Here is a 13,730-nt window from a genome sequence, read left to right on the forward strand (position 1 = left end):
CCTGCCTTTTGGCAGCTCTGCAAGCCCTTGCATTAAGAAGAGGCTCCTCCTCTTCCTCCTCATCAGAGATGGGAGATGCTGGAGGTTCTGAAGGCCCTGGCTGAATCTCTGCTTCTGGTATTGAGTCCTCGCCAGCCTCTTCAACGTACGACTTTGGTACCAGCTGCATAGACCGCTGGCACCTCACCATATCGGCTTCTTCTTGGAAGGGCTGCATGGGCTGCTGGTGGGCCACAACACTATCCTGCACTGCAGGGCCCTTCCCCAGGGTCTGTTGGTTCAGATGCAGTTAAGATGGGAACTGGTCATGGAAGGCACGAACAAGATTGGGAGCATGCATGGAGATCATGTCCTCCCAGGTGAAATTTTTCGGCCCATTCCCCTTCCACTCGATCAGGTATTGGAACTGGCCCTCCATCCACCTGGAGTCATGAATGCTGATGACCTTATATTGGGGTGGTTCAGCTCCATCATGGGGCACCAGCTGGGGCCGATCAAATCATTGCCACCCCTTATGTAGCCTAGGAGAGTTGCCAATTAGCCCACAAGCCTTACTCCTGAGAAGACCTCCTCCTGAGGAACCATTCCTGCCTTTTGGCAGCTCTGCGTGCCCTTGCATTAAGAAGAGGCCCCTCCTCTTCTTCCTCATCACTGAGGTCAGGTGCTAAAGATCCTGGCTGAACTTCTGCCTCTGGCACCGAGTCCTCGCCAGCCTCTACACTGTCCAACTTGGGTGCCAGCTGCACAGGCCGCTAGTGCCTCACCACATCGGCCTCTTCTTAGGAAGGATCTGCTACCAGCTGCATGGGCTGCTGGCAAGCCACAACAGGCCAATGGGATCTGGAGAATGCTCCTTCTGCCAAAGCAAGTGGGATGGGCCAAACCCATTGGGGTAATCTGGATTTATGTCATCTAGGGCTTTAAAGGAGACAACCAACCTTGGAGTTACACCTGGAAGCAAAGTGGCAAACAGTGCAGTTTGCACAACAGTGGTTTAACACGGGTCACGTCACATCCCCTTATGTTTCTGCATTTTGTACCAGTTATAACTTCCAAGTGCTGTTCAAGGTTAGTCTCACCTAGGGTGCATTGAAGCAGTTCGGTGCAAGATGAGTGGCTAAATGCATGGCCTCACAAAGTAGGAAAGGGCACAACTGGTGCACAATTTGAAGTTGTGCATTGTGCAAAGGCTCTCCTAGCCATGACCACCACTTGCTCTTTAAACAGGAGTTGTGAGTCCAGGAGGATGGCCCAGCTTCACACAGATTCTGTCTGGGAAAGTGCAATCCTATAAAAAAAACTAAAGATATTAAGCTGCAGGATCCTGAAGTTGCAGCTGCCTAAAGCCACTTGGTTTTACCAGGATTCAACTGATTTTTTATTGCTTTTTGATGCCACTGACAGATCTACACTGAAGGCATATCTATAATTAGAGAATGAGAATAGATTCCATGTACTGTATTATTTCAAATGTAAGGACATTCTAAAAGCTGAGACAAACAAAGTAAAATCCAAATCGATTTCTTTCCCTAGTACAATAAAGTTCAGTTGTAATAATGATTCTTAGTTAAATCTGCTTTGACCTACCTGATAAAACCAAGGAAAGATTCGACCCTTGGGACAATAGTGACTGTCTACAATGCTAAGGAGGGTATCGATCACCATGGAAAGCCAGTGTTTTGTCGGAAGAAAGTCTGGCTCAGTCTGCAGAGGACATAAGCATTGAAAATTATCTAATAATCTTTTTTAAAAAATCTGATTATTTAAATGATGTAATAATTTTATTAACTGCCCAATAATAGAACAACACAAGAAACCATTATCAAAAAATACTCCTGAAATAATATGTATATGAACATAGATACATAAAGACGGAATGACATTTTGTGTTTGGGTGTGTGTGTGTTTTCGTAAATTTCGTAGTGGGAACTCGTCGAAACATCGCCAGGAATCTCTGAAACTTATACAGGAAGAAACCCGAATCTCCCGAGACCTACGTGTGTGTGTGTGTGTGTGTGTGTGTGTGTGTGTCTATTGTTCAAAAAGAATTGGAGTACAATTCTAATTTAATTACTGTAAGAAGTCATTTTCATTTTGGTTGAACAGCTATAGGAATGCAGTTTTAAATAAGCAATTTATATAGATTTTTTTAATCATTGTTTTTGTTCTCATAGTCATGAACTATTCATGTTTCCAGTGATATTTTAAACAAATTAATTTAAAACTCATGTACCTGATTGCACCCTATACTTGAAATAGCGCAATGAAATCATCATGGCCAGTTATTAATGTTTACATATACTGTACAGTATTTGTTTTACTGTTAAAGCAATTGTTGTTAGCTGCCCCGAGTCTTCGGAGAGGGGCGGCATACAAATCAAATCAAATCAAATCAATCAGTCAATCAGTCAGTCAGTCAGTCAGTCAGTCAGTCAGTCAGTCAATCAATCAATCAATCAATCAATCAATCAATCAATCAATCAATAAGTCATTTTAACTCACATCAAATTGTTCTTCAATGTCCGAAGAAAGTTCTTTTTCATGCTTTGCAACAGCAACTGCCAGTCCTGTTAATGCTAGAAGACAATTCCCTTTAACTACTGGGCTTTCTCTGTTGAAAATCATGCATCAGTTGTCAATGAAATAAAGGAAAAAATAAAAGGAGGAAATGAGGTTAGAGAAATGGAATGAAAAGTAAGTCTTTTTCAATAATCTGGTATCTTTTAAAACTTTTAAGATGTACAAATTTTAGGATAACCACCCAGCATATATAATGTTTGAATTCTGAAAGTAGTAGGTCTAGCATAGCTAAAAGATTTCACGTTAGGGAAAAGAAGGTTTGACTTTGGTTTGTCATTTAATATACTCTCCATGAACTACAATAGAACTTTAAATATGTATGGGTTTTGAAGGGAGGGATTAAATTACAAATTAAACCACTTAAAAAAAGCTTTGAACTTATTTGTATACATCTCCAAGAAATGGCTTCCACTATGAGTATTGAGAGATGATGGATGAAAGGACAAAGATTCATTTTAAAAAAACACCCCAAAAGATCCTGATCCAGATTAGGCTAGCCATGCTTGATTTTTTAAAAGACCCTATTTACTAATTGAACCAAGGGTATTACATTTAATATGTGTCCAGTAATATTTTGTAACTGTTATGTTAATACCCATAATAAAGATAATAGAGAAATTACTTTATATTTATATAGATAGTTGGTGAAAAGAACAAAAATATCAATTTTTGTTGTATGTGAGAGTAACTCAAAATCTATGAAAACAACTTTGTTTTGTAGTTGCTCATCCTGTATGATGAAATAGTGTTTTTAGTAAGATTTTCTTTTAAACAACCTTTGGTTAGATAGTGCTTCTTAAGGAAAGCTTCTCAAAAGAGGGATATTATAATAATATAATAATATATCCCAGGGACCGCCTTCTGCTGCATGAATCCCAGCGACCGGTTAGGTCCCACAGAGTGGGTCTTCTCCAGGTCCCATAAACTAAACAATGCCACTTGGCGGGACCCAGGGGAAGAGCCTTCTCTGTGGCAGCCCCGGCCCTCTGGAACCAACTCCCCCCAGAGATTAGAATTGCCCCCACCCTCCTTGCCTTTCGTAAGCTACTTAAAACCCACCTCTGCCGCCAGGCATGGGGGAATTGAGATGCTCTTTCCCCCGGGCCTTTAAAATTTCATGTATGGTATGTCTGTATGTATACTTGGTTTTTTATATTAATGGGTTTTTAATCATTTTTAGTATTTATTGGATTATTATTGTACATTGTTTTATTATTGCTGTTAGCCGCCCCGAGTCTCCGGAGAGGGGTGGCATACAAATCCAATAAATAAATAAAATAAATAAAATAAATAAATATATTAAGGTAATAATAATAACAATAACAACAACAACAACAACAACATCACAGCCTGTGTTTATTAAGAAGCAAAGATCTTACTTGGAAGCTCCTTTGACTGCATCAGTTAGCATATCTCTAACCCTGTTAAAATGAGAAACAAAGTAAATAATATGTTATGAATCAGACAGTTTTAACTGTGAGTGTGTGCGTAGGGGTGGTGGAGTATCTTTCGGTGAGTATCCTAAAAGGTCAGAGTTGGTAGCAAGCAAAATGTGAGGGAGACTAGAGATGTAAGAATTGTAATCGGTTGTAAAATCATCCCCCAATTAAGATCCTGTTCCAGGCAATATATAAGTAATGGATGTGCACTCTTGATTGTGTGTGAAATTCTATTGCTGAATTGCATGGAGGGTTGCTCAAATACTGAGCTGACTTGTAGTTTTCTAGAAGAGGCAGTGTGATCCACCAAAGACAGAGCAGTAGTGATTTCTAAAGTATTTATTGAACAGAATGAAAACAATAGACCAGGATTTATAACCTTTGCAGTGATAGGGAAACCTATTTTTTGTATTATTTGCAGATTTCTCGGAGGTTCTGAATATTCCAGTCACTGTAACTGATTGATCCATTGAAGCGGTGATAAATTTGCAGAATATTTGAATAGAGTTGACATGTGGAGTCCTAAGCAGCCTCTCTCACTTCTCCCCTTCAGGTTATTTTATCAAAATTCTATCTCAGTATAAAATAATACATATTCTTTTGACCATGTCTTGTTGAGTAGCCACAGAGGCTACATTCTTGCATTATGTTAGGCAAACTCAAATAAGTTTATTTATTAAAACGTTCCTCGCATAATGCACCATTTAAATCAATTCTTACTAGCAAGCAAATGTTTATCTTAATTATCTTCTGCTTTGTCTCTACATAAAGACAGATTAATCTTTTTTTATTTAGTTTTTGTACAGATATATAAGAATATTATAAGGAAGTTCATCACAACCAAAACTTCTTCATTTACTGCTAGTGTGATTAAAGCCACAGTTCAACAGTGAGGTCTTCCTCGAGACTAGAAAACTGCCTTTAGTATTAAGATAAACTTCAAATTCCAAATTTGAACCAGAAAATCTTAGATTACATGCAATTTTCCAATTCACAGCTGAATTTCTAGTTTTGTTCCATTTCATGTTGAGAGGCACAATTGATATTTTGGGTTATATTTTTAGCAACATTTAGATTGCTATGTGGCAAGGAAACCGCCTAATAATGTTGGATAAATATTAAATTTATGTATTTAATATACATATATTTCTATATTGCAATCACAACCAGGCATATTTTTACACTTAATCCATATAGTCAGATATACTGAACATAAGAAACTGAAGTATGATCACTGATATTACAACATTTAAATGCAAAGCACATTTACTATATGCATCAAATTACTGAGCGTTTAGAAAGAAATTTCAGAATGATGTAAGCAACTTGTTTAGGAACGTGCTGCCAATTCCTTCATCAAAATTCTTCAGACATTCTTCATATAGAAAAGAAGAGCTATTGGTAAAAAAACAATTCTTTGTGATTCGGCTTGGTATTTGCCATTTCCCATATCTATTTTTTATCATTAACACTTTTAAAGTTAGTAAAACTTACAACTTTGAATCTTTCAAATTATATTACTTGTTTCTTTCTGCACTATCCCACCACTGTTCTAGGTAACAAGGAATAGATAATCATAGCCTTACCACAGCCAGGCTGTAAATTGCTTGTATTGTACTTTCTCTAGTTCCTCTTTTCCATGCTTTAATTGCATCTCCAATTCAGCCTGCCTCCCCTGTATAATCATAACAAAATCAGCAGGCGTACTTACAAAGGTAGTAACAGAGTGATTTCTATAGGGAACACTTACATAACAGATGTAACCTTTTGCCTGAGCACTGTTCCACAGTTAAATCCAAATGCCCTTTATGAATTTCTTCTGCATAATAAGCTATGTGTTTAAGGGATAGAATCTGAAATTTTAGTTTGAAGAATGAAAATACATTTCTTCAAGAGCCCCATACATTCTCATTACTTTCATTAATGATTGCCACTTTTTGGAAAGTGCATTATCTAAAAATAATGCACATTTAGATAGTTCAGTACACTTTGATGCTATAATTTAGGGAAAGTTGCTTGGTCTTTTATTACTAAACAACTATAGCATTCAGCTTAAATAGCTTGCTGATATTTATCATAATAAATATCCAGGAGATGCGATTCTAATATTCATCTTTCCCAGTTATTTATCACGTTTTTCTGGTATGTTCAAATTATAAAAATATAATTTTTAGTAACATGGATAAATAATAATGATAAAATTCTTCACAAAGTTATGTTTGTGAAGCAAAAGTTCCTTCATTAATTGAGTGGCAATTATTTCTTCATGCTAAGATATGCATAGAGGTTACTCTAATCTTTTGAAGTCATACACACTTACACATACACAGACAGCGAGACACACACCCATACAAATTTAACAGCTATTAGGTTTTGGTAGTTCATGGCTGAACTACCACAACCTAATAGATAGCCTTGTTCATTCAGCTCTAGTTAAGTGAAAAGTTAAACACAGATTCAAAAAGAATTAAATGAATTGTGCTCACTCATGTTTAACAACCTCAAATTAGTGTGAGAAAGAAATTAGGTTAGAACTAAAAGTGTGGATTATACTCTTTGGTTCTTTATGTTGCAGCGTTGATCTTAATAAATAAATGTTAGAAAAATTTCAAAAGAGGCCAATTTAAAAACAGACAGACAATGTTCTCTTAGTGCAGTAAATGTTCTATAGATTATTATTTCAATTTATAACAACTCTAACCTTTTTAAAAAGGTACAATTAAAGTGTAAAATTCTTTCACTTTTACAAGTTGTAATTATGCATCTGTCCACATTATTGTTGTAATGTTGTAATATTGTTTTGTATAGATTAATAAAAACAAATCTGAAGACATTTTAAAAGATGTATTAAAAACAGGTTAGATTTATAAAGCAACATTTTTATAGGCAACTTTTCCTAATTCTAAATTTCCCCAAAGCCATTTTTTTTCAAAAATGTCCATCACCTGGTTCTCAAATGTGTACGTAACTATGATGCAGGATTTTAGAATGGAGGAAATTTCCATGATTTAAGTTATTTCTTAAAAAAAAGTAGCAGTAAACATTAAAAAAAAATCCCAGAATAACATCCAAGTTGCGGATCTTTTAAAAAAAAAATCCTAAACCATGTTTCTCAACCTAGACAACTTTAAGATGTGTGGACTTCAACTTCCAGAAAGCTGGCTATGAACTCTGGAGTTGAAATCCACGTATTTTAAAGTTGTCAAGGTTGAAAAACACTCATAGAAATTTATACCATATCATATCTTAAGGAGACAGTTTATACCCATCTTTCCCTAATGTTAAACTTAGACCGCTCAAAAGCCCAAAGTACAGATAGTCCTCGACTTATAACAATTCGCTTAGTGACCATTCAAAATTATGATGACACTAAAAAAAGTGACTTATGACCATTTTTCACACTTATGACCATTGCAGCCTCTCCGTGGTCATGTGATTTATATTTGGATGCTTGACAACTGGTTCATATTTATGATGGTTGCATTATTGCAGGATCACGTGATCCCCTCTTTGAAACCTTCTGACCAGGAAAGTCAATGGGGAAACCAGATTCACTTACTGTAACAACTTTTAAGAACTGCAATGATTCACTTAACAAATGTGGTGAGAAAAGTTATAAAATGGGGCAAAACTCACTTAACAAATTTTCTCTTAGCAATATAAATTTTGGGCTCAATTGTGGTCATAAATCCAGGCCTACCAGTAACTGAAAACCCTGAATGCATCAGGCATGCTTGCTTGCTTACTGATGTATTTACATTAAAAATTCATCCCACTGTACAAGAAAGCATAAGGATATCCATTGCTATACTGTATATGCTACTATGTCATACTTGTATGATTGCATGGTATGCTCGCTCCATAAATCCAGCCCAGGAATGAGGCAGCAACAAGGAATGATGCCACTCTGAAGGCTGAATGTTAACCTGCATGTTGAAGAAAAGAGAACACACTGAATAAAGATATTCATTTACAAAGTAGCAGAGACACACAGCGGTGGGTTGCTCCCAGTTCTGCGAATCAGTAGTGGTGGTGGCAGGAAGCTCCGCCCACCTGCCCAGGATGCTTCTGCGCATGTGCAGAAGAATCATGAGCATGAGCGTGAACCGTTTGTAACAGCATTTAGAACCCACTACTGCATACACACAATCTTAAATTTACACTGGATCGCTACCATTATCAGATATTTTTCTTCTTTACATCAAGCACATTAGTTTTGAAGTCTGTATAAATAAAAATACCCACACTTTTATATTTCCTTCTGGTTATTCAGTTTTACAGATTTTTCATACAGAGATTGCAACTCAAAGGACAGAACAGTCCTGAAAGCCTCATTAGTCTTATCTGATGGGACGTTGCTTTTCCTTCTTCTACTAAACATTTAGGGAATTACTAAGTGAATAAACAAAGTACTGCACTTTGAGAAGGCTTTCAAATGCAGTTTGTGTCGCAAAACAGACATCTTGTTAAAGATTTCATAATATAAAAAGTCTCTGAGGTACCACAAGGACTTGCAAACTACAAATAAATTTAGTTTTAAATCCATAAGTACACTCATTGGACTATATTAATAAATAAGTGACTATTTTACAATAGAATCGTAATCACAAAGAAAAATTATCTATTTTGGCTAAGTGTCATCTAACATATAAAAGAAGTACAGTCAGTTTAAAAACTCATAACTCCACAATTCTTTATAAAATAGTTTTACTATAGCAAATTGCCTGGGATCATTTCTATTTGTTCTGGGACTTCAAAGACCCCTACTTTTAAAAAAGAAAAGGAAAGGAAAAGAACACTGTAATTAAAATGATTGTGGTGCATTGTTATGTCTCATAATATTGTATGGCAGGCAAAAGAATCAGTTTTTTTGTTCCTGTGTCCAATTATTTTCACTTTGGCCTCAACCAAAAACATTGGAAGTTGTCATGACAGCCATTTGGAGCCTATTAAACACAAGTTATGAGAATTTGGCAGTTTTCAGGTCAACATAAATTCAGGATATAATACCTACTACTATGTAACAGATACACAGATACATCTTGGTGTACAAACATACACATTTTGATTTGTTTTACCAATATGTAGGAACTAAATGTTGTCACTCCCCACTTCCAATTTTATTCTTACACAAGTTATTTTGTGAAACTATCCAGACATAAAGTGACTGATCCAATATCACCCAGCTTCATGCTTAAGTGTGTATCTGTGCTAGGAGATCACCAATCTAGGTCCAATGTACACAAGCCAGCTTCAATTATGATACATTTTTCAATATCTACTGTTGTATTTTTATTTAAAAACATTAGAATGGTTTACTTAAAAAACCCAACTTTGATTTCATGTTCAACTCAGTTTCTTTCAATTCTTTATGTTCAATCCTGTTTCTTTCCTTTCAATCACAGTGCTTAAAAGGCAACAACAGATTATTCAGGTAATTCAAATAATAAGAAATATTTTAAAAATAAAGGAGTAACATTCTAATAATAGTAGTTTTAAATCTTAAAAATCAAGAAACACTGAGGAAAGCAGTGAAATTTCAAAACCACCTGTTGAAGAATGAAATTAATTCCAGATGAGGCAGAACTATACAATAATTAAACTACAGACATAGATTAAATTTTGACTTAGAATCTTATTTTCCAAAATTATTTTGGTAAATAAAATAAAGTGGCAGTCTTTCAGAACTGGTCTTAACATAAGCAACAAACATCCTAAACTATGCTCAGAAAAAAAGACAACAACCTGGAAGCTTGTGCTATGTAGTAACATTGTTTTAATGCTATTTTTAAAAAGCCCATAGTAGTTTAAATATTCAGCACAATTTGAAGTATCTGAACACTTTTCAACATTAACCCACAATCTGTTTCAACTCCTACCCTCAAATAGTCACTACAGAGCACTGCACATCAAGACAACTAGACACAAGAACAGTTTTTCCCCGAACGCCATCACTCTACTAAACAAATAATTCCCTCAACACTGTCAAACTTTTTATACTAAATCTGCACTTCCATTTCTACTAGTTTTTTTCCTCATCATTCCTAACATCCTTTTCCTTCCACTTATGACTGTTTGACTGTAACTTGTTGCTTGTATCCTAAGATTATTATTAATATTGCTTCTTCATTGCTTATTTGAGCTCTATGACAATCGTTAAGTGTTGTACCACATGATTCTTGACAAATGTATCTTTTCTTTTATGTACGCTGAGAGCATATGCACCAAGACAAATTCCTTGTGTGTCCAATCAAACTTGGCCTATTCTATTCTATTCTATTCTAAAGTATGTTGTAATGACCAACTTCTCTAGGATTCACTCTCATCACCTTAGTACTCGTGCAATCTGTTATTTTCCACAGGCACCTTGGCTTCATTTGAGAATGAAACACAGAACTAGCGATCATCTGCATAATCTCAATTCTCTAAATGTCTTATCAGCTGTTTCATGAAAACCAGCTACCAGATTCTGGTGGGAAATGATGAAGTTGTTATCAAAACATCTAAAGAAGAACAGATTGGGGAAGCTAGATATAGCTATTAAAGCAATGGTTCTCAACCTTTCTAATGCCGCATCCCCTTAATACAGTTCCTCATATTGTGGTGATCCCCAGCCATAAGTCTAGTGCCAATTCTCCCAGCAGAGCTTTAAGCTGATTGGCAGGAGAGCCAGGGGGACACCCCCACTGTAAACACTTGATTGGTCAGATTGTAAAAATATGTTCCAAGACGCCAGAATAGAAGCTTTAATTCCTAACACCATGAAAAATTTGTCTTTTGCACAAATGGACCCCCAGGTTGAGAACCACTGTATTAAAGAGGAAAAAAAAATTAAATGTAGAGTCAGGAAAACGTCTATGGAAATTCTCGGTCATCCAGGTTGTGGTTGTCCCAAAGGTGCTTTTTCAAGAGGCAACTGGACTTTCTGTTGTTTTTTCTTTGAAGACGTTCCACTTCTCATCCAACACTGCAGGTACCACAGCTGCACAAGACACGCTTTCCTTGGAGAAGTTTCAAGAAGGCTCCACATCCTGAGGTGACCCTGAGAGAAACCACCAAGTGACCTCAACGACTCGCTCAAAGAATGTAAATGACCAGCTGTTTGCAAGGAATTTAAATCCTTCCATTCCCCCACCTTCCCATCAGAGCTAAAGAAGTTTCTTGGATGAGAAGTGAAACATCCTCAAAGAAAAAACAAGAAAGTCCAGTTGTCTCTTGAAAAAGCACCTTGGAGAATCATAGGAAATTCTATGATTCAATAATCAAACTTTTAATTATCCTAGATTGCGTTTACGGAATATTTATCAAAGTAAGATGAAGTGAGGTAAGGTAAAGATGAGCAAGAAAAGGATGATCTTTTAAATACCATATTAGCTATATGGGAATGTGTGTAGTTCTGTTTCATCCAGTGTACAGATAGTCTTTGACTTACCACAGCTCATTTAGTGACTGTTTGAAATGACAAAGGCACTGAAAAAAGTACTTATGAGTTACTTTTTCACGCTTATGACCACTGAAGAATCTCCATGGTGATGCTTGGCAATTGACTCATATATATGACAGTTTCAGCGTTCCCATTTGCTACCTTTTGACAAGCGAAGTTAATGCAGAAGGCAAACTCACAATGATCATGTTACTAACTTAACAGCTACAGTGATTCACTTAACAACTCTGGCAATAAAGTTTTGTAAAATGGGGCAAAACTCACTTAACAAATGTCTTACTTAGCAACAGAAATTTTGGGCTCAATTGTGGTCATAAGTCAAGGACTACCTGTAGTCAAAAGAATTAGCTTCTAAGTTTTTACTTCTGTTTTAGATTATTAGAACTAGTTTCTTCTCCAAACTTTGGCAAACTGTAATTAATCTTAATAATAAGATGAAAATATATGCTTCTAATCATGACACATTGGAACAGAAGGATTCTGCTGATGGCCCTGTTGTCTCCCGGTGGAACTTATGAAGGTGTCCCTGATTTTCTCTCTAATAGGACTGTCTTCTCTGAAATGGTGTGTTCTAAGCAATTTTCTACATCACTGTCACATTCTTGTCATCTGGAATAGTTGAGGATGTCATAGCAACCACGGGCCTCTCAATTAACATGACAAGATATACTCATGACGTACTATTTGCTGGGAAAGATGAAAGTGATCTACAAAAAAGGCAGAATTGAGAAGTTCAAAGGAACCGCATTATTGATGGATCACTACTCATAAACTTTGTGCAGCAATGAAAAAGGGTTATTAACACGGCCTTTGAAAATTACTAGATTCTGCTGCCACAAGCCATGGTGATCTTGATCCGGTTGATCTGTGAAACAGGGATAGGGCAACAGTTGACAGCAGTTGACATAATGAGTCCCAAGCACCCTCTCATACTGCATGAAGTCCAGGTTTTGATTTTCTGGGGAGCTGACAGCAGTGTTTGAGTAGATAATTAGTGTAACAATGGAAAAGCACTTAGTACTAAGCCAGCAAAGGATCAAAGGATGGTCCATGCATTTATTACATATTGTTTGGATTATTGAACTCTAAGGGGAGTGTTTAGTTTAGAATGTTAGCAACATTATCTGGGTCAGGATACAAATGTGGACAACTATGCTCAGATTATTCACATTGATATTTTTGAGAAGGAACACACACACAAAAAAAGGCAGCACCATGGAGAGCTCCAATATGAAAAGGGGGACAGGGAAGGGGGGAGCCAGAACATTAATATGGATTGTCTCTGAATCACATAGGATTTTAGCTTTCATTTGTTTTTATCATATCCTAAACAGGATCTTATTTTGATCAGTACTAAGGTGACTGTGGTATGATGAAGATTTAAATATTTGAGAGTGGTAATGTGTTCTCCTCAAGACCACTATGGGAATTAGTCTCAGGGTGGTGGTGCTCCCCTTCCGCCCCCTCCATGAGAAAGCGGTTTTCAGCTAGCTCAGACTGAAAAAGATGCTTCCTCTTACTGGACTACAGTATTTTTCAGAGTATAAGATGCGCTGGAGTATAAGAGGCACCTTAATTTGGGGGGAAGAAAATAGGGAGGAAAATAATTTGCCTACCAGGTATTCATCTGGCTAGTCCTTAGTCTAGTCAACTTCAACACATTAGTTTGCTGGTTTTGAACACGTGTGCTTGCTTTTCACCCCCTGGTTGGGGATAAAAAAATGTTTCTAAAACACTCTCTGAAAAGAGAGAGAAACAATGAGAAAAGCAGGCAAAAGGAAGATCAGTTTGCTAGCAAAGCATGGAAGATCGCTTCATTCACTAGCACCTCGTTAGGGATGGAAAAAAAGGGGAGATCACTTCTTAGCAAAGCAGGGAAGATTGTTTCACTGGCGTTAGGCCTGAAAAAAGACTTCTAAAGCACAGAAGCCCAGCTTATTGTCGGAGGCAGCAGCTATGAAAAAACAGGCAAAGGGAAGATCGCTTAGCTAGCAAAGCACGAAGATCGCTTCACTTGTTACCACCTTATTAGGACTGGAAAAAAGCTTAGTAAAAACTACATTCAAAGTATAAGACACACATGTTCAACCTTTTTTTGGGGGGGAAGTGTGTCTTATACTCTGAAAAATATGGTATGTCACTAATTTCTTGTTTTAGGAAAAATAATTAGATTTTAGACTCAAGACATACTGTATCTCTATCATTAGAATAAGGCAGCTAGCTGTCTTCCAGTGAATAAGGTTATGGAAGAAGTAACAATATGGAAG

At 36.6% G+C, this 13,730-nt stretch overlaps 1 protein-coding gene across 2 annotated transcripts in view; it reads right to left on the reverse strand.

The window, feature by feature from the left end:
• The window catches only part of FOCAD (focadhesin), a 200,309-nt gene that overhangs the window by 47,632 nt on the left and 138,947 nt on the right, over window positions 1–13,730 (reverse strand). For both annotated transcript variants that reach the window (XM_070742518.1, XM_070742519.1), the window contains exons 22-26: window positions 7,853–7,945; window positions 5,606–5,694; window positions 3,960–4,001; window positions 2,503–2,611; window positions 1,588–1,704 (exon numbers count right to left, since the gene is read on the reverse strand). In XM_070742518.1, the coding sequence (XP_070598619.1) occupies window positions 1,588–1,704; window positions 2,503–2,611; window positions 3,960–4,001; window positions 5,606–5,694; window positions 7,853–7,945 (450 nt within the window). The remainder of the gene's footprint in view (window positions 1–1,587; window positions 1,705–2,502; window positions 2,612–3,959; window positions 4,002–5,605; window positions 5,695–7,852; window positions 7,946–13,730) is intronic.

The sequence above is a fragment of the Erythrolamprus reginae genome, chromosome 2 (assembly GCF_031021105.1).
Source record: "Erythrolamprus reginae isolate rEryReg1 chromosome 2, rEryReg1.hap1, whole genome shotgun sequence".
NCBI lineage: Eukaryota > Metazoa > Chordata > Lepidosauria > Squamata > Dipsadidae > Erythrolamprus > Erythrolamprus reginae.